This window comes from Megalops cyprinoides, chromosome 6 (genome assembly GCF_013368585.1).
Source record: "Megalops cyprinoides isolate fMegCyp1 chromosome 6, fMegCyp1.pri, whole genome shotgun sequence".
Taxonomy (NCBI): Eukaryota; Metazoa; Chordata; class Actinopteri; order Elopiformes; family Megalopidae; genus Megalops; species Megalops cyprinoides.
The window spans coordinates 27,515,199-27,543,048 of NC_050588.1; the positions used below are offsets into that span (position 1 = coordinate 27,515,199).

At 38.3% G+C, this 27,850-nt stretch overlaps 1 protein-coding gene across 2 annotated transcripts; it reads right to left on the minus strand.

Moving 5' to 3' along the window:
* On the minus strand, window positions 1-27,618 carry slc6a11b (solute carrier family 6 member 11b). 2 transcript variants are annotated; one of them, XM_036530833.1, is made up of 16 exons: window positions 27,542-27,618; window positions 26,684-26,770; window positions 26,096-26,329; window positions 24,253-24,387; window positions 23,795-23,935; window positions 23,431-23,512; window positions 20,945-21,077; window positions 16,811-16,945; window positions 8,963-9,066; window positions 8,159-8,283; window positions 3,773-3,885; window positions 3,181-3,318; window positions 1,883-1,985; window positions 1,359-1,459; window positions 927-1,097; window positions 1-204 (listed from the first exon to the last, which is right to left on the minus strand). In XM_036530833.1, the coding sequence occupies exons 3-16, from the start codon at window positions 26,313-26,315 to the stop codon at window positions 52-54; spliced, it is 1,854 nt and encodes a 617-aa protein (XP_036386726.1). In that variant the 5' UTR covers window positions 26,316-26,329; window positions 26,684-26,770; window positions 27,542-27,618; the 3' UTR covers window positions 1-51. The 2 variants fall into 2 exon arrangements, with proteins under 2 accessions (XP_036386726.1, XP_036386725.1); XM_036530832.1 differs by lacking the exon at window positions 27,542-27,618 and having other exon boundaries at window positions 26,684-26,953.
* Window positions 27,619-27,850: the final 232 nt, after the last annotated feature.

Consider the following 27,850-nt stretch of genomic DNA (forward strand, 5'->3'; position numbering starts at 1 on the left):
TTTTTTTGTTGTGGTGGTGATGGTAGCGGTGCTGGCTTTGCCGGTGCCTGTTTAAAAATGTGTTTCTTTTTCTGTGATAGTTGAAATGTTCCCGTCCCCTTTCAGTTTGGCATCACAGTCATTTACTGCGTAGGGACTTGAGCTGCCCCCCAGCTTACCTCTCATCTTCAAATCTGGGCTGGGTGTAGTCAGCTTCTTAATTCTCTATTATGACAGAAGGAATTACATTTATTTAGTCATCATGTGTCTTGGCTGCTGACTACAATGTTCTGTACCTTAATGCTGTTGATGAGCCAAGTTACCTTTGTGGTATACCAATACATGTGTCGTTATTAGGAAATTCAAAGTACGATGTGCATGTTGAAAGACTACCCTCTAACATTGGCTGTTCAAAATATTTCCCAGTGTACAATGCACAGAGAAAAACATTGGAAACCACAGTATGTGATCAAGTAGTGTACAGTTTAAAATACCCTATAAGAGCAACACATATTCCTTGACATATCCCAGTTTATGACAAGCAGCTGGAAAAGTGCAACTGATTTGACAAAACCTACAACAAAAATATGGTGCTAAAACCTATGTTCCCATAGATGATGAACCATATACTCCCTTCAGAATCTCTATAAGTTCATATTGATATCAAACAGCCACCAAGAATGTTACCATTGTCTTGAGGTCAAATGGTCAAAATATTTCAAAGATGGAATGTTGAGGTCAATGCAATTTAGAAACACTGTAAATGTTAACATGGCTTTTTAGCTTCTGTACTAGGATCCGCTCAAAATATGAAAGAAAACTGACTTCAGAGTAGCAACCACAGACCATCAGTTGTTAGAGAACATACTCGTGTAAAGCTAAAGGAGCCTACGTACGGATACAGCAGCACATAAGATGCTGTTAGATATGAATAAATGTGTCTGTACCTCTGAGAAGGTGCCTTCCGTGTTCCAGATCTTGATGAACAGGCCTAAAGGAATGCAGATCATGGATGAGAGGGCCATCATCCAGCCAATGCCGTAGCCCCAGTCTGGGTACGTGTACACATTGTTGTACTTCAGAGGCTTGTACTTGATCAAGAAGAAAAGGAATATTCCCTAACAGAGAGAAGGGGAAAAACATTTAAAACATTGAAAAGAGTTTTTGAGCTTCATCCATTGTCTACAAAATGGATTTCAGATACAATCCCAAACTTAGTTTAGCCAGACAAAATAATTTGCTTATGGGCCCAGGCATACTGTCTGAACAGCACAAGTTAACTTTACAATGGCTCCACAGTTTCCACTTCATTAATGCGTAATTGACATTCCATTACATTATAACTTTTTACTAGATTTTCTGTGACGGTTTCAACTCACAGCACATATGCCAGGGGTCAGGAACATCCAGCACCACTTGATGAAGAAGACGGGTTTGTAACCAATCATGTCCTCTATATTCTTGTAGAATCTGTCACTGCCTGTGGAAAATCCAAACTACCATCACACCACCTCCACCAAGAGTGGCATGAACACCATTTCACGCCCAACAGTGCTGCCATGAAAGGTATTACGGAGCTGTTAAACTCAATAGGGGCAATCATTTAAACATGCCACCAACGGCTAAAACAGTTTTCTACTCAGTGCAAATCCACTCCACTCAAATATCAAAATATTATAGAACATGTATTAGAATGACTTCTCCAGCAGGGGGCATTAAAGCAACAGTAATGTCTTCATCAAAGTACTGAGTTTATTTTCACTCCCCAGGTTTGTGGGGGAGAAAATCCTCTCATGTTCAGATGTACTTGGAGATTTGAACAGACTGATATTGTGTTCAAAGGCTGTGAAGGGTAATCATTAAAGTTCATTCTGTATATAAATAACTAAGCATCAATACTTACCATATACCCAGCCGATACATATTGACTCGAAGATGGCCACAAACAACAAGCACATTCCACTGGCTGCATATGAGTCAAACAGCTGGAATACATACATGCCACCCTGACAGAAGATAAAGACAGAAATCATAATCATAATAACAATGATAATGACAATGCTTAATTTGACAGGTTTATAGTTTATAAATTCAAGTGAGAGAGGTATTACCCGTGTCACTGTCTATCTCCCAAAGTCATGTCAAAAGTCCAATTTGTGGACAGTAAAAAAAAAAAGTGAGTTTTTTATTTTTTTTAATAAATATAGCTACCTAAGTAACATCTTACCTATTTAACTTAACAAGCTGCCTATTATATGATAGGCTTGATGTGCAAACATGAAGATATCACCAACAAAACCTTATACTATAGAAGTTACAACAGACTGGAAATAAATCCAAAGCAATAATTTCAATCAGCTTGAGTAAAGCCATGTCTTTATGTTACAAATTGTGCTACAGTTCACCAACACTCTCAGCCTTTAGCAGTAGTCAGCTTGAGAAATGAACCGCGATGGCAAATGTTTGCAAAAAAAGGAGAATGTTTGGTCATGCTAGTTCAACCAATGGGCCTTCCCTTAGCAAAAAACTTTCTGCACAATGACTCAGGAGACTTCCAGCTGGTAACTTTTATTAGTAACATCTAATTTCCAAAACTTTATGCAATAAGCATTTTGAATGACAGCTTTAACTGTAGTGTAATTCCACAGGCAACGACACAGGGGATTTATTCATGACAACCCATTTTATGATTCACCTGACCGAGCTTTTCAGCAGGAGAAAACCTCTAATATGCATAGCCTATTTTTATATCCCTCTACCCAGGCTTAAGAGCACAGTGCACACAAGACATACATCAGACAATACTCTGCACTTTCATACTGAGTGCCAGAGCAGCAAATGGCATGTGACTTGGCAGTGCATTTCTTTATCTTTTGCTGGCATGGAACAAACTGTTCCATATTTCCCTCTTTCCGTATATAAATTTCTATCCATATAACAATAGTTACAAATATAATTTACTAGAAAAAAGTAACTGTATAGCAACTACAACTATACACATAAGTAAATTACATCACACAAGCTATCTTCATATCTAACATAATCTTGCATTTATATACATTTATGGTCAAAAGTGAGTTAGAGCAACATTTATTACTATGAAACAAACTATTTCATTGATGGCTCCAAAAAACTAATACTGTTAAATCTGATAGAATGGAATTGTTCATTTAGTTGAGATGAGATTAATGGGATCCTTACCTCAGTTAACATAATCAGTCCTAGGAAGTAGGAGACTACTGACATGCCAAGGATGAGAAGTTCTCTTCGGTAGCCCCGCCTGAAGGTCTTAGGGTACATGTCTACTACCGCAGTCACCAAGCTCTCAACACAGACAAACTGCACAGAAAATATGGGTGTAAAAATATGTTGGCATCAGTGAATCTTGGATTGGTCAATCTGGCAACTGATAAAATAAAGTCCCTTGTAACAAAAACAGCAGACACTTTACACTTTGCAATAAACATTTTTTTTTCTCTGCAGTGTTGAACCTAACATTCCACCACCTAGTTTATCCATCTAAACAAAGACCAGAACTCCTGTGAGGAAGGTTTTTGTGGATTTCTCAAGCCTGAGAACTGTCAGTCCTTAAATTTTCAGTCTATTTGTCACTGAATCCTCCACACATCGCTCCCATCAGTGTAGCAAATAAGGAACGCTTATCTGATTTGTTTGAATGATAAGACTGCAGAAGAGGACAGAATACAGAGTAATCAACGTGAACCAATGAGAAAGTCGCTCTAGCGGTCTGAAGGTATTTTTTCACAGCGTATAACTGCAGAAGTTTCATTACCTGGCTGTCCAGCCCCAGGAAGATCAGCATCATGAAAAACAGGCAAGCCCACAAGGGTGACAAGGGCATCATGGTTACAGCTTTAGGGTAGGCGATGAAGGCAAGGCCAGGCCCTGAAAGGCACAGAACAAGTAATCGTGAATACAAATTTGCTACTTGACATAGTTTAATCACTTAAAGCTCTTTCCTACAGCATATTTACAGCTAAGAATGCTACAAGGATGTTGGAACAGAAAATGCTGTGTTGCATAAACCATGTTCAGACTGCCTACAGATACCAAGCAGCAATATTTCATGTAAATTAGCCTTCTGGCTATATGCCTGTTTCCTGTCCATAAACATGTCAAAGGATAAATATTACTATTGCCACTGGTGACTCGTTTTTCATCCATAGCACAGAACAGTTCAGGCAGGACACAGGGATGATTTAAGAAAATTATTATTTGCCAATGGTCTAAATGGTCTAAATTTGTTAATGGTCTGAATATTAGCAAACATAAGTTGCTATTAACAAACATAAGTTAACCCTAACCGTAACACTAACCCTAACCATAACTCTAACTCTGACCCTAACTCTAACACTAACATTTGTAAGTCCATAAGGAACTGGAGGATGATCCCTTCAGTTTCTATTAAGACATTTACATTACATGAATCAAATACTAACCTGTGGATTATCTTAATTTCTATTGATAACAGATTCATCTGTTTTATTAAATTTGGTGATGGGTGAAGTCTCCAAACTGTATTTCAGTATAAAAAAGTACAAGTAGGATTTAATCAGTCACAGGGTTGAGTTTCTTTTGCCAGTCTAAGGTATGTTAAGGTGTATAGCATACCTTGGGACCAAAGCCGTGTTAATTATCAGCTCACTATTAATTACCACTACTACTAAGTCAAGGACTTTGAGACACTGTTTCGTTTTTTTGAGCCACAATGCGGTCTATGGTCTATGGTCTATGATCTTGATGCATAGTTGCAAAACTCTGCAAGTGTAGAAATGGATTAAATTTCACCCGACAGCAAGGAGGACACATGACAAAGGTATGACTGTAAACCAGCTAATCAGTTAAGATTTAGGATAACTTAAATGACAGACAAGGCAAGCAGTGAGAGTTATAAGAAGCCATGTTCCTCTTTACACGCAAACCATGCTTTCTGTAAAGCTAGTCCAGCTGTCAGACTGTAGGGGTCAAACTTCTAGGCAATTTTTGGCACAACCAGTTGTACCATGTGTTAAACCCAGTTTTACTCTTTTTGAATCTTTTTAGAGCATTACCATGGTGACTTACAGAGAGCATTCTCCTTAGTGCAGTTACAATGCAAAGGTAATAAGATCTGTGCTGGTGGTTTATTCATTAATGTTATTTTTGTGCATATGTGTGTGCACATGTGCATCAGTATGATCCCAGTAATTCGTACTTACTGGTCAACTAATAGGTAAATAATTCATAACGCAGTCCTTATATTGCAAACATCCAATGTTGTTTTACATTTTGGGATTTGACATAATATGTGTTGTCATAATATTATCTATATTGACGGTGTGTCTTTTGGTCAAACTAAAAAATATTGTTGTAAAGCTGTAAATGGATCCTGAAAATCTGAAAAGATTTAAAAAGGCTAACAGGAGAAAAAAAGGAGGAAAAAAAAGCAATGAAGTTTAGACATAACCAGGACACATGGGTCAGGATCACTGAAGGCCTGACACACTGGTCAACATCACTCATCTTTATCTGTATAGATTTTGTCTAGATTGGCAATACTAAAATTGAAGGTATCTTCAGTTGGATGAGCTTGAGATGGGCACATGATGATGTAGAGCTTACCTGATAATTGCTGTCTCACACAGTTCATCTGTCAATTCTATCCCAAGATCCCACTCCCATCTAGGTTTCATGTTATGTATCAACATCAAAAAAACAGCTGAGTGTGGTAAGCTAAACCTGGAATATAGGCTGGCAAAGCTGGCAAAGGCGTTGTTGACAGAGAGGTGCTAAATGAATCTTCCTCCCCTCCACAGTATATAAGCAGAGCCTAATACGGAGGTATGTAAATAGTAATTTTTGTAATTAGGCCATAAAGGTAGTGCACCAGTCTGCATTCATGGTATGTAGCCAGGACATTGCATACAATCCTGAAGAGCTTGGCCATCTTTAGATCAATTATGCAGAATAAGAGAGCTGCCAATGAGAGATGCCTACCTCCCAAATAAAGACTAGTCGACATTATACACAAAAAAAGATTTTGCAAGAGGAATATAAGCTCATGTAATAAATATAACAATTAGCTATAATGTTTATTTATTCAACCTACTAGCTGAATTCTACAGAAAGCAAGTTTCATCTCAGTGACCCAGAGGGTAAAGCAAATGATGCTAGGGAAAGCGGGTTCAAACTTACATGTTGATGTTTTTGCCAGAACCTTTGCGTATTGTGGAGGGAAATTGCTCTATAACCTGTATAACCTCTATAACCTCATCCTTCTTAAGCAGGTGAGAGATAGATGCCTATGTTAATGCAAGTTACCATAAAAGAGACATTTTCTCCAGACTGGTATGACAGAAAACCTCTCAAGGTCTAATTTAAAACAATTCTGGAATTAAATCATCATTGAGATAATGGAAACTTCATTTGTGCATTCTCCTTGGGATTTCAGTTATATCTGTGATTGTGCAAAACTGTGACCACCATAAAAGTACTTCTGTATTATTTCCTGTTAATGACTACCCTTAAAGGAACATAACTTGTTAGTATTTACCTTGTAAGATAAATATAGATGGCACTTCACCATTAAGTAAAAATGTTGCTTGCACAGCTAGCTACTGCAAGCATTTATGAAATGCTCAATTATTGTTTTCCATCTCCATGTAATGACAAAATAGTATGTCCAACAGCAAACAACCTAAACCAGACTACCTGTCCCTTATCTCAGTTCATGTAAAGTCCTTGCGTTTCAGTTATATCAGTTGTGTAAGACACCTGAGATGATAGGAAAATGCACCACTCTTTTCTTATTGATCCTGTTCTGCTGTAGCACTCTGAAGGCATTCTGACTTAAACACCTGCTTAAAGAATGGATCAGTGAGTCAGGTCGGCATGTAAGTACTCAACCACAGCCAGTTGCATCAAAGTGAAAAAATATTTAAGCAACAATTATAAAAGCAACTTTTTGCTGTATTAGTAAAATATAATAAAACGCATGCTTATATACAGCAGTGTAGACTGATTTATGATAGACTTATTCATAGGCTTGTGAAGGTTTACAATGTAGCTAGCAGCCTCCAATTGGAAATATGCAAACTCTTGATTGTTGAATAGGATTCTCATAATTTTTAAGAGAACTTTGGTAGTGTTATTAATTTTATTGAAGGAAATTTAAAGCATTTATCCACCTTCACTCCTCTGATATCTTCAACTCACATGAGTACCCTCACTTACTTTTCCACCATTTTCTAATAATCAAAGACCTGAATACAGCACTGCAACATGAATTAATGTTCAGATGAAAGGCTGGTCCTCAGCTTGGTCCTAGGCATGGTCAATTTAAATTCTTACATGAACCTACAACTGAACCTTGTTTTAAAGTTGGTGCTTGAAAAGTTTCACTTTCATTCCTTAACTGCCATTGCCACATGAGATCCTTGTATTCACCTTTTCATCTGTCCCCTAATTAACATGGAGAATGACAACTGTTATACTTCATTCCATGTCCTCTTTGATGAATTCTTTGGGTGAAGAGTCAAGAGCCATCTGAGTGGTCTCGATTCCACATAAGAGAGATCTCTTCCCCTTGATAATGCAGTGTGATGAGTGAACAGTATGGTGTGGATATGACTTCAGTTAGAACAAAGAATCTGCACTGAGCGAGGCCCACGATAGCCTGCTCTCTCCAACAAAGCAAACTGCTCATAACCAGTTGCCATGGTGACAAGTGAATCTCTTAACCTTCAAATATTTTACGGAGGGAATAGTGCAACAACGTGAAATTGCCAATGGGAATAATATCAATCTTGACTAAAAAAATATGGAAACACGCAACACAGCTGGAGAAATCATTAATATTTAACGTTTCCTCTGATGTTTAGTACAATATTTGAATGACATTCTAGGGAAAAATACAATGTATACAAATAAAATCCTGTTGTATAAAGTATAAAATTATTGTACACTGGAAATACCGCCTTATGGTTCCTTCAGATCTTGGCTGTCGACATAAAAGATGCACTGAATCAAACTACACCACAGTCTGCTCTATTAAATTATTAATGTTTACTTTGTGTTGAATAAGTCATACTCAGAGAGCAGCTATGGAGGAATGGAGGATTACATAATCTGCATTACATTACACAAACTTCACAGGAAAAAAACAGGCTGAGATACTCACCAGACTCTGCCACGGCTTTAATCGGCACATTCTGCTCATAAGCCATGAATCCCAACACAGAGAAAATGGCAAAACCAGCAACGAAACTGGTCCCGCTATTCAGGCAGCACAGCATGATACAATCCCTATAACAAAAAATGATTTTTGTTAGAAGCTGTCACAAAACCACAGTACTTTGTGATCTTATGTATATGCTACAAATAGAGTCCTGCCCTCATTAATGTTCATTTGATTATGTAATACTGCACATCTACACAAATGCCTCCATTAAACAATGAAGATGGAAATGGTACATTGAATGATTACACAGAAGACATTACCTAGATATGAATATCACAGCAGTGTATACTCATCATAATAAAGACATGCGATTGTAGTAAAGTACAGTACATAGTCAATGAAATAGGTAATGGCATAACTTTAAGATACTAAATACACACTGTACACGCATTATCAGAGAGGAGGGCAAAACTGATGAGAACCTCTCCTCAAAATCAAGAAAGTATGTAATCATTCTAAAATACATCTATTGTGGAGCTTTCAAATCATTATTCTGTATAGTGAAATAAAATTCACACAGAATATGACACCAACTCAAAACATTCTTAAGGAGTTTAAATTATTGTTTCACTGTTATTAGTCCATATTGACAGGCCTACTACACCACCACAAGCCATTAACCAAACATATATATGTATATGAAACATATAACTATACATTACTTTGCATATACTATACGTTCTTTATTATTTAACATACAGTTCCAGCATTTCAGCTCAGGCAGAATGTATTTGAAGGCAATACCTGTAGCAGTTGTTGTTGTAACTATTGTAGCTTCCCAGAGCAGTCAGACAGCCCAGGCAGATGGCATAGGAGAAGAAGATCTGAGTCCCTGCATCCACCCAGACCTGTGGGACATACAGCCATAAGTTTGTGTCTTAGACTGGTCACTTTATTGGACCCTCACTCATTGACTGTCTTAGGAATGAAACCACAAGAGAACACATTTTGTCCATTAACTGAAAGATCTTGTTTCCCTCTCCAATTAATTAGTGTCCTGATAATTCAGCCTTTCAGGATAGCACTTGTCCTGCATAAATTGATTTTTGTTTTTCAATTAACAGTTCTTAATTGTAAACTGTAAAATTATTAGCTACACCGTTTTTTTCCATCAGTTCATCACAATGCTATAAATTAATTAAGTACAGTCTGTACTTAAGCATCAATTTTAAATAGTTTATGACATTTTTATGACACTGTGCTGTAGGCTTAAAAGTATATCTATATGCTGCTTATATTTGCATGAAGCTGCCATAGCACACTTGAGTCATAACTGAAAACACAAGCTTGAGGCATCATCTTCTCAATTGCTTTTCATTAATAATTAATAAAATAATAGCCTTGTGAGAGGTATACTGCCATGTCAGTCATACTGATTGGTCCTCTGATACAGGGTGGTGTGGGCGTGTGTAAACTGAGACAGCATGGGAGAGTGAGTATATTATGAGGGGGAGTATTCACTGTGACTACAGGGTTACATTGTGAATTTGGGTAACAAGCAAGTATAAAACTTTGTGATATTTGCACATTTTCATTGATTTCAGTGATTGCTGAGGTTATGGTGATTTTGTTGAACTAAAAAATATTTATATTTAAATTCATATACATACAAATTACAACACTTGCATATTTCTCTCTCTGATGATTGTAAGGCTATATCTATAGAGTCTGTATAATGTGATGTTGCTCTTATGGAGCACCATGTAAATACTTTAAGATTAAGTCAATCATTAGGCACTTTGTGTATACTAACCCAGTCACTGTTGCATGCTTACATATTCTCATCTTGGTGTTTAATCACTACATTACTGACTATTCTGCTCCTATATTTAGGCTCTTTTAATATGCACCTGATGTATTCTGCCATGATGGCCTTTTTAGCTGCTTTTGATTGCAGCACCAGAATCATAAATATGTACCAATCATGTACACTTGATATGTAATTATAATGGAAAATGAAAAAAAACACTTTTCAGATTCCACAAGGTCCATAATGATGGGTTTCTACACCTATTCCATCTTCATGGGTCCCCAGGCATAGCCTGTAATGGCTGTTACTTTTGCAGACATGTGCAAAGCAGGGTCACTAACCCTGGGTTCTGGAACCAGCTGTGCCACTCAATTCCATTTCTTCATCATTTACATTCATGGAATAAGTTTAGTCCCTGGCATCCGTCTAATCTCCCTGGAGACCGATTTGATCTGAATCTGTATCCATGTTATCAATTTTTTAGTTAGCAATCAATATTGAGTCCCTCTTTCATTCAAATGTGAAGAAAATTGCTTTTTTTGTCCAGGGAGGAACAGCATACAGCTTTGACCGTTTTCTCATTCTTGGTGCAAAGTCATTGCTTTCATTCTTCAGCTATGAAGAGAGAGAAAGGTAAAGGTGTCCCTTTAGGGTCTAACATAGCCTGAAGCCAAAACATGCCTAGACCAGGAGCTAAGTGCAAAATATACTTACATTATATTGCCAAATGTGGGAGCATTTTTAAATGTTTGGACATATTAATAAAGCATTTCCAATGTTCTTTTCAGCAGATACAATGGAAAAGCTAATAATGTTTAACAAAGAGGGGAAAAATATCGTTCTGTAATGATACAGTATGGGACTGAAAATCACATATTCCTTTCACTACCAATGCAGCACATATGTGTTTGCCAAGCAGTCATTTCCTGTCTGTTGGCAAAACTGATGAAGACATGACCTCAATATTAACCCCCGCAGGGTACGGAAAATGAACCATATTTGGTTTTGTACACAACACACTGAAAGCCCATTACAGTTGATTTAATGATTCTGAGGTATGAGCACAGGATGAGGTCATTATCTGTAGGTCTACCATGATTTTTTCTCAATTTCGACAGCTAAATCATCATTAATATATATATCCTTTTTGTTCAAACCAACTCATAGACTAGTATTCTTTTTAAAACAGCATATATGTTATTTGAAGTTTATGACAAATTATTTTCATGATGACTCACAACCAAAGCATAATGAATAATGAATAATCTGAAAATTAACAACAAAGGACATCATAACTATGTGCCAATTTGAAAAATGTAAGATTAGAGGCTCATGGTTGTTATCTGTAAATCACATTGTCAGTTACTACCTTCAGTCATGGAAAAGTTAAAACATAGTAACTTTTTACAGCCAACATCAATTGACAAAAAATGTCTGCTATTAGCGGTCACTAGCTAAATGACCATCACCAAATAAGATATCATGATGAACACAATTAGCTAACAATTTCCTCTTTGATCAATTTAAAAATGCTGGAAATGAGAGCATTTGAGCCCTCACGTCTATCGTATACATTCAGGATTTACATCATATGTTAAAATAATTATAACAATGTTCATAACATCTGTATGTTGTGATCCATTTATGCATTTTCAGTAACAGTATATCGCCATACAACAGTGTTCATCAAATTTCCCTCTTGCATTTTTTAAGTCTTAGTTCATTCTTGGTTTGTATAAAATTGACAGTTTTTTCTTGTTTTTCCAACCTGTAATTTAAGGGTGTCCCTAGTCCCCTGTACAGAGCCTTTCTGTGCTCTGCAACATAACATGCCTGCAGAGACTCTTTGATTTGTTGTCTCACAATACTGTATGTCCAAATGAACCTGTGTGACACCAACAGATTTTAAGCAATATTTTACAAGAGGAAATTCGGCTATATTTGGATTTTTATCGATTCCCATCTGTTGGGGTTCAGTGAAATTTACTTTTATCAAGTATTAATCACAAAATGTAGTCCTTGTAATCCTAATTCTCTGGTAGACGTTTTGCCTGTTTTGAAACGCAAGTAGGATACACGTCACATAAATACCCCGGAATGGATTCTAGCCAGCCACTTAAAAATGTGACCTGAAATTAGTCTGAAGTTCGAGTTCAGTCTGTGGACAGTTCAGTGGACTAATTAATCACTTGTCTACAGGGAGGGGTGTATTTGCTTCCTCTTCATTTTTTGGTTCTATTTGGTAAGAACATTTCAGAGCAGTACTACACTCGCACACACACAAGGGCCTTGTGACAAGGCCATACTTTGTGTACATACTGCATTAACTCTCAAAGCATGTAACAAAGCTGACATCTTAACTGTGGTCTTGTGAATCTGATAGGATGAGACAAAAGTAGAACCTGACATTTTGGTGTAATTGCTTTCTCGCTATTTCACAGATATACTGAGGTGCATTATTTTTGGTTGAAATCAGGACATCTCCAGCACAAACTCTGTAGAGTCTGCAGCTCAGGCAACAATACAGTTACAAGTAAAATACAAAGTTGAAGAAAACCTTCAAAAAATACTGTATTACTGTTACTGAAATCTATTTCTTCTGGCACATCTCTCCATGTCCACACATGTGAGGTACCTATTTTGGTACTTCCTTGCATATTATGTTTAAGCTGCCTGATGGTTTCCAACCTGCCATGTTGAATTTCAGAACAGACAATTATTTTCTGAATCATTCCACACCTGCCTGAACCATATAAATGAGCTGTCAAGTATGCAATTCACCAGTGAAGTAGAAAACAGAGGCACATAAATCATAGATAAATATCCTAAAAGTAGAGTTTAAGTGCTCCACCACTGAATTCCAAGTGCATGACTTCCGACTCTATATGCAGTGGGGACACGGTGAAGCAATGTGACTGTGGGAAGAAAAAATATTAAAGTTACCCAGCCCGGACTAATAACTGACTTATACAGATCTACAATTGACTCATTATATAGCAATATCTGAAGGTAAAATCAACCAAATGGGCTCAGCGAGGTGGTGACAAATGCAGCGGCCCTCTTTAAAAAATGCTTTCACATAACCATTGAGCCACTAATCTTATTTACAGGGAAAACAATTGACAACTCACAGTATTTGCTTCATCCAGGGGGTTTCCAGGGAAACACTTTTGACCTGACAAACACAAACCTGCTTCCCTCCAAGAACATTCTTTCTGCGGTGCGGTTCATTTATGTCCTTTGTATTTTACACACGACTACCGCTGATGCGTTCTCTTGGCTCCCACTGAATCTGGGGGCTTCCGTCCAGGGAATTACTTGTTGATGTTGTGGCTAATTTAGAGGGGTTGTGTTTGGTCTTGTTTGGACTGCAGGATGTGACAATAAGTCCGGCCTGCTCCTCTTGTTTTTGATGTCAGGGTGCGTCGTCCCAACGCACCTACTGTGCATCTGCCTTTCATTCCCCCCACTTTCAATTTGTGTTTTCAGCTCAGGCAAAAGCATTAAAAGCATTAGAGGAAGAAGCGGACATTGGGCCAAACTTTGCTTAGACCCAACTCTGCCGCAACACTTCCTCAGTCAGTTTTTACCCCATGGCACATACACATCAGCCACACCACAGCTTCATCTGTAAATTTGAGTGAAATTTGGTAAAAGACAAACTTAAAGCATGAGATTCCAATCTTATCTAGTAATATTGAGTAACCACCAACTATCTTTCTGCTTATGTACCAACCAAAATGTCTCACAGTCTATCAGGTAAAAAAAAAATGATATCAAACAATATGATTATGCATGTCACTGCATTCTTAAAGAATGTACAACAGCACTGTATAAATACAATGACCAACAAACTGAAATTGAAGTCACATGAAATTGATCAGTTCTTCCCATGCAAATAAAGCTCATATATCATAAAAACTAAAATCCCAAAACAAATGCAGAGGGCACACAGTCTGGCCCAGGGACGTGATGGCATGGTTGGGAACCAAGTGCAGAGGGTGGGTGACACTCTGTGGGGCACACAGAGAGTAAACAGGGCTTCTATTGTCCTACAGACGGCTAATTAAACACTGGTGTCAGAGAAAATCTCCCACTGCCAAACAACAGCTCTCTATGTCCCCCTCTAATGTCAAGCTCTGTGGTTACAGTAGGTACACAATGCTGTGGTGTGAGCACATTTTCCAAAAGATGATCTACTGCCCATGAATAATAACAAAACTGATCTTGAGAATGTTTGGCATATAACAGCAGCAAACTGCGGAATGACTTGTACACATTTATGAGAAGTGGAATAGAGACGTTTGCATGTGTGGTGTGTCAGCGCAATCAGCTACTGTGATCAAACTGACTGTGCTTTGTCTCTCATGACTTACAGTGGTAATTCCTCATTAATTTCAAGATAACAAATTATGAAATGTTTAATGATCTTTTTTCACAACTAAATAAACTCTTTTTTTAATTTGTTTACTGCACATTTGGTTACTTTCTGTAGCATTTACTAAAGGGCACTAGATCAAATCAATTAACTTGACCAAATTAACTAATATATCATGACCATTTCAAAAGTATAGCAGTTAATAAGTTATAACAGTTAAAAAGGACATCTTTTAATGACGCTACTTAAAATATTTGACATCATCTGGAATTATGATCACTGAGTTCTTCTGCCAACATTATTTGTCATTCTAAGTTGTCATTTTTACCAGTACAGTACTATTTGTGAAGGAAATGTAAACTGCAGCTTGGTTGTTGCAGGCCTAACTGGCAGAGTCTGAAAGACATATCACTGAATATATTCCAATACATGTACAAACAGTACAATAAATAAACTGCTTGACGCTGCTGAATGATTCTAAACTGAATGCACAAACATGATTTCTACAATACAGGATCACTTCCAAGCTCATCATCTCTTCTTAAATCCTTGTCTGTTCTGTATTCCCTGGATCACCAATAATTGTAATTAATGTTTGATGAGGCATTACATAACCTTGCTTGCCAGCAAGTGCTTGAGCTAAACAAGGCCAAAAATCAAATGAAACAATTCTACACTAAAAATTGCAGAACATGTGAATACCAGATGGAATATTTGTGTGTGTGTGTGTGTGTTTGTGTACACTTCTTTTATGTGCTTGACATGTAAATTACGGAGCACCAGAAGGGGACATTCGATGCTGTTAAGAAGTAAACATGTCAATATGCTTTCATTTCCACAGGATAAAATCACTTACAAACGAGTAACTTCCTCTTTTTCTATTAGCTTCTTATTGACAGTGGTCAGCATGAGTACCCAAGGCTTGAGAACAAATGACCACCTCTAAACTCAGATTGAACTTTCAGCCTCTGTTCTGTAGAAGGATTTATGTCCACACCACAATAGAGGTCATTGTAAGATTCCCTTCAATAGACAGGCCAAATGGAATGACTAAACAGCAGCTAAGGCCTAGGATGTATTAATAAGAAACTCTTTTATTTTATTTAAAGAGCACAGAGTAGGATGGCCAGAATTTTCGACAACAATAAAAATAAACACACTAATTATAGAAAATACTGATTTTTTTAAATCCCATTGTTATTTGTATTAATAAGATAATCTTAATGCATAATACCAGTTTGTACACAATAAAGTCAACAAGCATCTGCTACCACCACAGCCACAGCAAAGGCAGAAAGTACAGTATCAACAATAAAATATTTTAAACATGATCATGAAAACCTACAGTACACTAAATGAAACAAGTCATTGAATTCAGTGACATCTGCTGTCACCATGGAAGATATATAACACTGGGTTCAGATGTGAAAGGCAGAGACTGATTCTGAGAACCTACACAGTATAATCAAAGGGGATTTGCTGGCTGTGTAGATGGATCCACACAGGGCTGACATTTGTCTGGGTTGCCATGGCACTCAAGTGTCATTTAGATTGGCCACTACCATGAATCTCATTAAGTGTCGCTAACAAGGAGACTGTCCATATACAAAAAAAAAAAAAATCCCGCAAACCACATGCCATCATTAATTTTATATACATAATATATTTATGTTAAAAATTAGCTTTAAAATTATATGCACCGTCTTTTCATTGCACTTTTAGTCCTCTTGTAGTGACAGTTAGGCGTAATTGACAACGGTGGGACACAGAGCAATTTTTTTCAGGCTGGTATGAAACAAGTCATCCTCCTTCAAACAGCTGAATGACACCAGAACCAGTGACATTCTCAGAGCTGTTGCCTAGCAACCTCAGATGTCTGCTCTCAAGAGATAGGGTCAAACCTTCTGTTCTGTAGACTGATGCATCACTTACAATCTGATGGAGACTTACACCCCTCTTCAAGACCAATGGGATTACAAAGGTTACCCCTCCATCACTGATTTCCAGCTCAACAACCTCATGTGACTTGGAACTAATATGCCTTTTCTCTGTTATTTAACAAGCACTGTATTCTGGGTATTTTTTGGATGTCAGAAGTGGACAGAATTTGTAGTAGTTAAGACTGACGGACTCTTGACCCAAGGGTTGTATCAAGGGTTGTAAGCCTGTGTGATCAACATACCTCACTGACTTTGCTTCTGTGAAAGTTCAGCTATGTAAAGTGTACAATGTGTAAATTACACGAATTCCAAGCCACACCAAGCCATATGCTTAGCAAATAAATTATGTAATGGTACAAAGAGCGATTGCACTGGCGATACTGCTTTGATCATATTATTTTTTCATATTTTGTGGCCTGCTGTAAAAAAAGAGATGGGATGAAAATGACAGCGCTGCCTGTGGCTACATGAATACCTTTGTGGAAACATGGCACACTGTATGTATAAGGCCGTGCAATTCCTACCTGTGGGTCAGACAGCCGAGATATGTCGGGGTACAGGTAGAACTTAATCCCATCTGCAGCTCCTGGAAGAGTGACCCCTCGGATGAGTAAAACCAGCAGCATCACGTAGGGGAAGGTTGCGGTGACATACACAACCTGCGAGCAGAACAGAAGATGCACACAGGATGTCATTAAGCACATTACCATTACACAAATTATATGAAATCTAAATGTTGACAGTAAGCTCCTTGATCCATTTCTTAGCCCAAGTTCCTCACCAATATGTCTATATTAGGTTTGATAAGGGTTGAGCCCAACTGTATGAGAGCAAAACAATATGCACTACTGAATTGAATTGCAACACTGCATATTGTTTCATAGCTTGCTTATTTATTTGGTATTGCAGCTGTGAAAGGTACTTCCTGAAAATCATTTTGGGTTTGTATGATGAAAAAAAAACTTCTGTAACCATTCAACAAACCATCTCAGGAAGTTTAAAATTCTGTTAAAGGCCACATAAATCATGTGTTAAGGATTTGGAGCTGGGTTAAAAATGGAGGTAGACTGAGAAAGTAGCATATACTTATGCCCAACATATGAACATGAAGGAAGTCCCTGAGATATTATGGAACCTCAGTTCATTGTAAATTAGCCGTGACAGTTTCAGGGTTCGTGAACGGAGAGAGGATGTGAGAACGTGTTCTTGAGGAGTCGCTGTAGTGAAGGGGTTAAGGACGTTGGGTGGTGGTGCCAAGCGAGCAGGTTCTTTTCTGAAAAGCCTAATTGAGAGCAGATTGAAAGGCTAATTCTCTAGAGGAAGGAAGAGGCTAAGCTCTGAGCCAGAGGTTTCGATGGAAAAAGCACTCAGCGGCATGTCTCCTGCTACACAAACACAAAAAAGGCAGAAATAGAGTACTCAGGCCTCTGCAAGGATATGACTTGTCAACCTGATGTTCACAGTCTGAATCATTACCATTCCTTAACTGATCAGTGCTTTGGGAGGTCTCTTTCCCTATGAGGAAGGAGGTGATTTCTCTTACAGATGGGTCAAAAGTCAATGAGAACATTAAGCTAGGTCTTCGTAGCTCAGCCACCTGGTGGGTGGTTATGGGCCCACCAACCCTGAAGTATCATGGTTCCTACCACATGGAGTTTTTTAAGGCTACTGACGTTCTACAGAAATTTGCTAAATATATAGCAGTACTTTCAACTCCTGGACAACCCCCCCCCCCCCGCCACAACTTGGAGGGGCACTAGGTCCTCCTTTCCCTGGCAGTCAGTCAGGAGCATGTGAGGACAAGACGGGTCTTAAACACAAAAGCGCCCTCCCAGTGTCCCTCCAGCAGAGGCCCAACCAAGTACTGTTAGCAGTGTGGGAAAACGGGCATCACAGCACCATCCAATTACAACAAGTCCTTTAGATGACCTGTGTTTTACACTACTGTACTATAAAGCACATCTCAGGGCTCATATTGACACCAACCGCTTCCTTTGTTGCTAAAGAACTGTTTTGTATCCACTGACTGTTGCAGAGACTGCAAAAATTAGTGTTCTGAGAGAGACCAATCCATATGCATGGCTCCATGACATTAGACCTTAGCAGGCTTCTAGTCCTTTACATTAAAGTATGAACTGGTCTAAAACAATGGTCAAGTATTCCTGATTACATATTAGGACCATTATTTTACCTGTTAAACTATTTTTTTTTTAATCATGTTTCACTAAATTTCCCAAAAGTAATGTAAAGAAGCACATATTCCTTAACAACCAAACCATGTCAATAAAGAAGAAAGTAATCAAAGGACTAATAAGACAGCCATCAATGTGAGGGCTACTTCAAAAAAGCAATATCCGTAATCCTTGCGCAGCCTACAGTGTGAATGTTGGAAAGCTTGTACAGCGGCCAACTCACAGCCTTTTAATTAGTCTGATAAAACGATTACACATCCAAAGCTCGTCTTTCACAGATCACAGAAATGCAGAATATTAGCTTGCTATTTAGCGAAACCCACACTTTTAAAACAAACAGGCAAACATTTCCTCTGTCCCTATATGTGAACCTCTGACATTTGCAAACCCGACTCCGCACAGAGTTTAAAGCTCGAAATTTACAGATCAAACTCACTGCCATAAATCTGGAGCCCGCTATGTGAGAATTGCTCTCAAGCAGGAACACAAAAGCCTGTAGCAAACAGCTTAGTGATGGCCTTGAATGCTCAGATCTGTATGGGGGTACAAGGGGAAAAAAGAGGAAGAAAGAACCTCACTAGCTGCAGTAATTCCTCACGGAGGGGAGAGCCGAGCAAGGGAACTCAGCATGCTTCTCATGAACGTTCTACTTTTCTCCAGTGAATACAGAAATCAATCTTGGCCTGGCTGCTAAAGCCTTGCCGTGAAGGAGCATTCTTCCCTGTTACTTCATGCCTAAACAAAAGCCACTTCAGGAGATATAGGCATCGCTGCCTAGCTCCTTTTCCTGGACCTGTACAATGTGAACCCATTTATTTTTCCCTCACACATCTCTTTCCCTTTTCTTTCCTGCTTCTTTATGCCTCATTGAATCTGTTAGACTTTTTTAAAAGGCTGCAAAAGAAAAGCTTCCAGGGGAAATCTAGTGACTGAATTTTAGCTGTTGGCAATGGCACCAAAGCCCTTAGAATGTAGGGGACTCTGGGTAAAAGGCAAAGGTAGAGGAAGGCCACAGTCCCTCTTTGTTTCCACTGCATTGGGATAATACATTGCTTTTCTTTAGGAGTGTTTTGTCTTCGAAGGGTTGTAAAAGTTTTCCAGTGTAACGTTTTTAACAGCAATTGTTTAAGTTTATCTTCGTCGATCCATTTGATGGTTCTGTTCTCTAATGGAAAGCTTACAACCATAACTAGAATGTATTCAAGCCAACTACTGTACCACATAACTTGCCACAAAGCACAGTGAATCTTTAAATATTCCAAAAAACACTGGCAGTGTTCCCATTACACATTTGTTCTCTACAGTCAGATCCAAAAACACGTTTTTTTTTCTCTGAATTAACATGTTATTTTCAGCTTTAAAGTATTCAAAAAGAAAGTCTATACTTAAGTCCAGTTTTAACTGTAGCTCCTTAGATAATGTTTTGTAAAACTGATTTTGGAGTAAAATCATTGAGATCCATAGTTTATTGTTATAAATTCAGTCCAAAACAATCTCTGATAAAGTTGAGCAAATAACCGTTTTTAAGAAAAATCCTTGCTGTATTGTTTTCCCAAATACTGTTATATGTGAATGGCACGCTCATACAGGTACTGCAGCTAGGGATTTTAAGACAACTTTTTGGAACAGAGGGGTAATGTTAACTGAAAGAGGAAACTGTCAATTTACACGCAGGAGGTGGGCAGCGACAGTGCTATCATCTGTTGAGAGGCAGTGCAGGCAACAAGTGATGTGTCTTTGATAGCTGACAGTCTGTAATAGATTAGGTTTTTTTATTCATTCTCACGTCTGCCAAGAGGATAGAACAATGCTCCCTCACAAGAATTATGGGCATTAAGACGTCTCAGCGTGGAAAATACAAGAGAATAAGCTCAGAATGTTTGATGTAACTCAGATTTACAAAGGCTGATTCATTTTATTCCTCCAGCAATGTAGTAGTTATCATCACAACTTTTTTCATCTCATGTCATTAATCATTGTACCCCACTGCCAAAAATTCTGAAGGAAAGAAAAACTCACCAACCACAGCTAAGCATTGCATTGGCACAATTAATACAAGTTTCAGAGTGTGTATACCGTTTGTTTCCCAATGATTTCCCAGTGTCAAATATAAATGGAAAAAGCAGTATTTCTTAACCTAGACCTTGCATTTCAACAATCTTTTGTTTTTGTTTTTTTACGAACCTAACATAATTGTACAGATTAATATGATAGTTTTAGTTTTTTGATTAGTATTATTTTCATTACAGAATTGTGTTTCAGATTTAACTAAGCAAAATCCGTACATGGACATTGAAGTTCACTTTCATCACTCTCTCTATTGAGGTTGTGCAAAAATAAGCAGCATGATATCAGTTTATACATCTTCATATAATCAAGATTCCAGATAGTGCTCCCATTTCAAGACTCCAAGTAAGACACAACCAGTAACATCTAATATATAATATATTCTGCTCAGTTTTTTACCTTTCCTGTGGATTTGGGTCCTTTCCATATGCAGAAATAGCATATGAACCATGCCAGCAGCAGGCAGAGTGCTAGTTCCCATCTTAAATTCCCAATGTGTTCAATTCCGCTTGATATGCCCAGGACACGGCGCCTGTGGAGAGACAGCGATCAAAGTTATCAGCCAAAGACTTACAGGATTGAAACTGAAGAATCAAAATTCATATTAAACATTGACATAATGAGATATGATGTTAAGATCAATTTTAAAGATTTGATTAACATATTAATGTGATCAAGTGACAACAGAGAATATTTTAACCTTGTGGCAAAACAAGATACCAGACTTGTAATGAGTTTCCGCATATGAGAAAATCTTTACATATTACGACCAGTGTAAAGATTCTGGCCATTATCTTTCAATTCAACACAATGAAAATATCTAGTCACTAAAGAAAGTCCATTTTGAAATGCAGACATCTACAATGTCTTATTATCCAGTAGAATCAAGTTTGGGATGACAATCAACTGCATACAGTAGTAGCACATTTTTCCTACTACATTGGCCTCACCTGGAACAAGACCATGCAACAGCTTGTTGGAGGTGACAAAAACGTACAATGCAGTAGCCAGCAAGGTCATCTGATCTGAACCCCATTGATCATTTCTGACATGTTCTTGGAAGATGAACATGGTCCTGGCAATTCACCCTTGAAACAATCCTGTTCCTTTCACTACTCAGACAAGGGTGAGGCAATAGCTAATATCGTTCCCGGAACTGAGGGCATAGCTGGTCACTGCTCAGCCTGGGTCACACCACGTTGAACTACACCATTGCGTCCTTAGGTGACACATCACTGATGTCACAACAGCTTTCAGCTTGGATACAATCTGTAATATATGCACGTCCTGAGAAAATTTTTATCAACTATTAAGTTGATTTGGCTTTCCCTTACTGTAAAATATTGATTACTGAAGGACAAACACCCTGTATGTAATTCAAGGAAATTCTACATTATGAATGTTTACTTTTTGCTTAGTAGATTCTTATCCAGAGTGACCTACATAACTAACAACATTTATGTTATCCATTTATAAAAGCTGGATATTAACATGGGAAATTCAGGTTGTACTTTGCTCAAGGGTACAACGGCGATAGCCCACCTAGAAATTGAGCTGGCAACTTTTAAGTTAAAAGCTCTGCTCAATACATCACACTGCTACCCACTGGATGAGTCTAACTCATAGCAATGGGAGGTTCCATCTGAATGTAAATGGTTCAAAGACGGAAGTACAAAATCTTTTCTATAAACCTCTGTGAATGTGGAGAGTATGTGGATACCCAAGTAACTGCTATTAAACCCTTGAGGGGAATATTCAGCTGTAAAAATGGATTATTTGTAGTGTAACTGATGTAAGTCTCTAAACTGCCTTGGCTAACTAAACCATTATAAGGTAACAATAACTGATGAAATCAGTCCCTGAAAAAAATATTCTTGTGGAACATTTTGAACAGCCGCACAGTTATGACTTTGCTCATTGCCTGCCATTGGCAACTGTACAGAAATGCACCAGAAAAACAAGTAGGCTGAGAGCCAGATTTGTGTCCATACCATCTCTAGCTGTGCAAGTGCCCTTTTGATGCTTGTTGACAACAGAATTGTAAAAGAAATGACAAATTATTATAATGAAGGTTAAGCATTTCACTTGTATAATACCAGAGGCTTACTGTTCAACACATGCATCATGCCAACATTTTTCTGGCAAGCTACCTTGTGGCCAATGATCTACTTTTTCTGTATTCCTTATGAAAGCATGAGCATACAGCAATGCAAAAATTCTTAAGAAGAAGTCTTTATCACAAGGGGTGACCCTGACATATTGTTATATCTCCATGACAGGAAATGTTTCTGTGCATTTTATGCGTAGATATGCATTGCATATCTCATTAAAGCAAGGACATTATAGCAAGCACTGACATGCCATCAAATGAAATCAGACATTTTCAGTTCCCCACAGCAGAAAGCAGTTGTTACAGGGAAGTATCCACATGAGAAGCTGGTTATTACTGATTGTGCATTGGCAGGCTGTTTACACATGTGTTTCCCCTGGTGTCTATTTGATGAAGGAATAATAGAAGAACAAACGGGCTGTTTCTGCAAACAAAGCACACATTATATGCAGCCCCTGTCTGTGCAGCCTGCAGGGCCTGAGACTCACAGACACAGGATGTGGCCTCAGTATCAAACTCAAACTGTCCTGTATAGTATTAAATTCACCAGCAATGTCCACTGCAGCAGTTCACAGATGGACATAGTCTGCTCAAGGCAATGAGTTATTTGATCAGGCTGAAGTATACACAACTGTGAAAGTACCAAATATTTGCAACATTCATCGCTCAATTGAAGAGTCAAAGGTCATATTATGGGTTTTTTCCCCAAAATATCAATTCCAGAGAGAAAACCAACACTGCATGTTGACCTATCAAAGGAAACATGGGTACTTACTCCCAAAACTCAATGACTGGAGAAGTGGCATTGGGGTTGGTGATGTTGGTGCCATTCACCTTCTGAAACTCCATGCAATTCTCTAAAAAAGAACACATTATAATGGTAATAATGGTACCACAACAGTAAAAAGTATTTTGGTTTCCATGTGGGTAAAAAAAATTCATGTAACTGTATTAATAAAAGGAACTTTTACTAAAAGCTGTGTATCTAAGAACACGCAATATGAATGATATGGGTTTTGAATTTGGACATTTCATCATTAAAATCAAAGAGTGAAACTCAAAGGCCAGTAAAACCATACTTGTACTGTAGTAAAGTGAAACCGTTCCATCAAATGTAGTAATCAGCTGAATGATCTTACGTGTATTCCACTCATGACCGCAAGATGCCCAGGGTAGGTCCGTTGTGAAGCAATTGAACAGGTAAAAGATTGCCCAGGCCAAAATGATGATATAGTAAACATTTAAATGGGCCTCGATAACTTGGGTAGCATATCCAATACCTAAACAATTGAGACAAAATGCAGTCATATGACCATTTCAAGGAATGACAGACACAGTATCCTGATATGGATACATGAAGTGCAGCAGTCTAGGCTTTGAAGGCCACGTGACCCTCTGACTCTCATAACTCCTCTCATAACTGACTCCCACTACAGATATACAATGGCTAATTTTTCTAAAACTAAGCTATATGATGTATTTTCAAAGTAAGGAGGTGCCTAATTATCTAAATCAACATGTTTAATAGGGATGAATTGCAAATGAGAAGCTGTCTACATCTGGAAAAAGAACAAATCAACCAAACACGAAGTATTACCCTCAAAAAGTGGGCACACTTTCCGCCAACAAGTGATCCCCCCTTCACTGGTGAACTGGCCGAGAGCTGTCTCCAAGAAGAACACTGGTATTCCACAGCAAATAAAGAATATCACATATGGTACCAAGAAAGCACCTGAAATATAAAGAGATTGTGTTATCCACACAGTATACTGTGTAGCGCTTTCTTTTTACAGACAGATGAACATCAAGACATAGCAATTAATTAATCAGTGAAGAGCCCAACATGAATATAACAGAGGCCCCCATTACTTGAGAGCTTGACAAGTAAGTCTTTACTGCCCTGAAATCAGTAAATAAGTCATTAGTCTTGGATTTGATGCCTCTCCATAAATGTTTCACCTTCTCTGTCCTTGATGCATGACATTCATTTTAGATGCACTTTCCCAAACCCCATCGACCATTACTCTCAACTAATGTCCTGACATTCATGCAAGATGACATTCTTAAATTTGCATATTTTTTCGTAGCATACTGCCTTATCCAGAGGGCTTCATAAAGCTTGCATTTCTATATCCTATCCATTATACAGCTGGATATTTACTTAAGGAATTCAGGTAAAACATCTTACTCAAGGGTACCTCAGTAGTGGCCCACCTGGAAATCAAACGCATGACTTTAGGATTACAACCAATTCCTTAACCAGTATGCCACACTATTGCCTTTCAAGATCAAGCAAATTTTAGAAGTTTAGCTTTGGTGCATCAAATGCTGGCATCATCTGTTTTTCAACAGATTTGATGACAATTTCTATTGCTTTAAATCATTAATTTTACAGGACCTTCCAAGGGTGACCTCAAACAGTCTGTTGTTGTTAATGAGTGTTACACTCCACTTGACTGGGTCAAAGATGAGGCAACAAGAGGACCCTGGATTCTCAGAATAAGCAGGTTTTTGTTCTTGCCTGCTCCCTCGTGTCTTCATCAGTATTTGTGCTTGAATGGCACCATGAGGACCATTTTAAACCTATCCTGAGTCAAAATCTTTATCACTTTTCCAAGGACTTTATCATGTATCATGTGTTGACTAAAAAAAACCATCAATTCTAAATATCAGTGATGTCAAAGGGTGTGAGTGGTGGCATTCATATAGAAATTGAGGGGATTTGCTAGGGCAGAGCAAGCAGGCCTCTGGGACTTGCATTTTGTTATCAGTGGGTGAGATGTGGCTGTGGACTTGAACTACTGTGGGATTTTGCATAACGATGAGGCAATAGAGAACGATATGATTTTGTGGTTCTGTTGGCTCTGCTTTACTTTGTTTTGCTTAGCTTCCACCTGCACAAAATATACCACTGCATCTTGAAACACAGTACCAAGGGAACACCTGAGGCTTTCAGACATCCAAAAAAAAAAAAAAAAAAAACCTATAAAATCATCATGACAGAAAGCAACTAACAATGCAAACATGAAATTTGCAGGAAAAATATCAAGGTACCACCAAAATAATAGACAGAAAATACTATCATGTGATATTTTTTATCCTCTGTGTTACATAATCCAGATATGCATTATTAATCACATCCTACAGCAGCAATCTGCATGGTCCTATGAAAAAGACAGTAGGTGTTAAGACATCGGACACTTCCTTGGCATCAATAATCTCTATTCTCTTGACCTGTTGAACTCCAGGGATATGAAGCAATTAGCACTGATACCAATGCAATTCATCCCCCGTGATTATTACTGGCTTTTGTTCACTTTGCTCAAATGAAAATAAAGTAATAATAATAATTAAACACGTGGGCAAATAAACTAAACGTCCATTTATAAAAGGCAAAATGTTTCATATATACAGGCAAATTAACTGTTGGTCATTCTTACCCCCTCCGTTTTTATAGCAAAGGTATGGAAACCTCCACACGTTGCCAAGTCCAATGATCTCTCCCGCGACGGACAGCACAAACTCAATCTTATTGTTCCAGTGTCCCCTCTCGTTCACCTTCCTGTCATTGCTGCGCACAAGATTGGTATTTGAAGCTTCGGGGTCCATAGCATCGTCCGGTTTTCCATTAATTATTGGGATAGTCTTTTCGGCTGTCATGACGTTCTAACAGCCTGAAAACAGAACAAACGCGTTATGCCCTTGATCTCTCTATTTGTCGTAGCTCCCGTTTGAGCGTACTGTTCTAATAACGGCTTAGAAGTTCTGCAAACTACGTGGCAAACCAATAGGGTTGTCTTTCTTTGCACTCAATTAAACGTCTATCACCGGCAATCCTGATGCAACAGCTGGTAGTTTATGACCAAAAAGTCGAGGCCACATGCAACAAATTCAGTTTAATCGGTTGTGACACAAGAGTGGTAGCAAACACAGCCCGTCCGTCTCACCTCTGATAAAATCAAGATTCATTAAGACTCTCTCACAGTGGAAGAATGCTGAACTTGACAAGATGAAGACATATTACTCACCAATATAGGTTGTACAGTAAACCCTCTTGGCTCACGCGTTGATCACCCGCAATTGGCTTTACTACACAAGGGATGGTTAAGAGAAGCCTGACCCGGAGAGAGAGAGAGAGAAAAAAAGAAACTCTGGATCCGTTTTGGATGTGGTTGTTTTTGTTTTTCCTCTCTATATAAAGGAAGATTCCAGTTAGCGACAGCGATACTGCCAGGTACCCAGAGCGATGGATAACTTGCTACTGCTCTGGTTCAGTCTCAGCGATCTGATCTCAAACGCCTCTCACTGGAACAGAGCCATGTGGTAACAGCACTCGCTTCTACCAGCTCACGAATGTATTTTACCTCGCTGCCGAGAGCAAGGGGGAAAGCATTACATGGAAGACGACAGTGAGGAATTTCAGTCAAAGATGGCTCGTAGATAGTGGGAAATTATTTTTGCATGGTACCAGTGCATCCATCTAACCCTTCAATTGCTTAAATATTTCAGATGGGCGGAACTGATTGATTTCTGTTGGCAAACCGCCCTGTCATATCAGGTATTCAACACACTTAGAAAGTGCGATAGCGTTTTCTTGAATTCACATTCAGCTGTCATTTATCTTTAAGGCTTAAATGGATTAGCTAATGACCTGTTATCAATGAATACACACAGTAAGTACATCAGAGCAACCTTGCTGAAAACGTCCAATTAATATTAACGAGAATATCTGAACAGCATACATGTATTTTTTTAAAAAATGTACGTAGAGTAGTGTGGGTTTTCTTGCATTAATAGTTAGTTTAAAAATTAACATAAATTAGATCTGCACTCCATTTAAGCTATGGGAATCATTCATTTTAACCATAGAGTAAGTAGCTTTTCACCTTTGCTGAAAGGAATTAGTCACTAAGGAAAGGAAAGTCAAGTAAGGTCTTCAGACTCAGAAGGTCTATGGGAGCCCATGTGATACATAGTGAAATGCCACTGCCCCCTACCCCCACCAGCACCCCCACCCGCTCCCCTCCCCCTTTTGACACCACGGCCAAAGATTTCTGCTTTGGTGCATCCATACAAGATGCTCAATATGCTTCATAATACATAATTCTGCTTGCACTGCAAAAATGTATCCCCCTACACCATTAACAGCTTGTTCCTTTTTTTTTTGGGTCTCTGTGTTGGTTACACACAAAAAC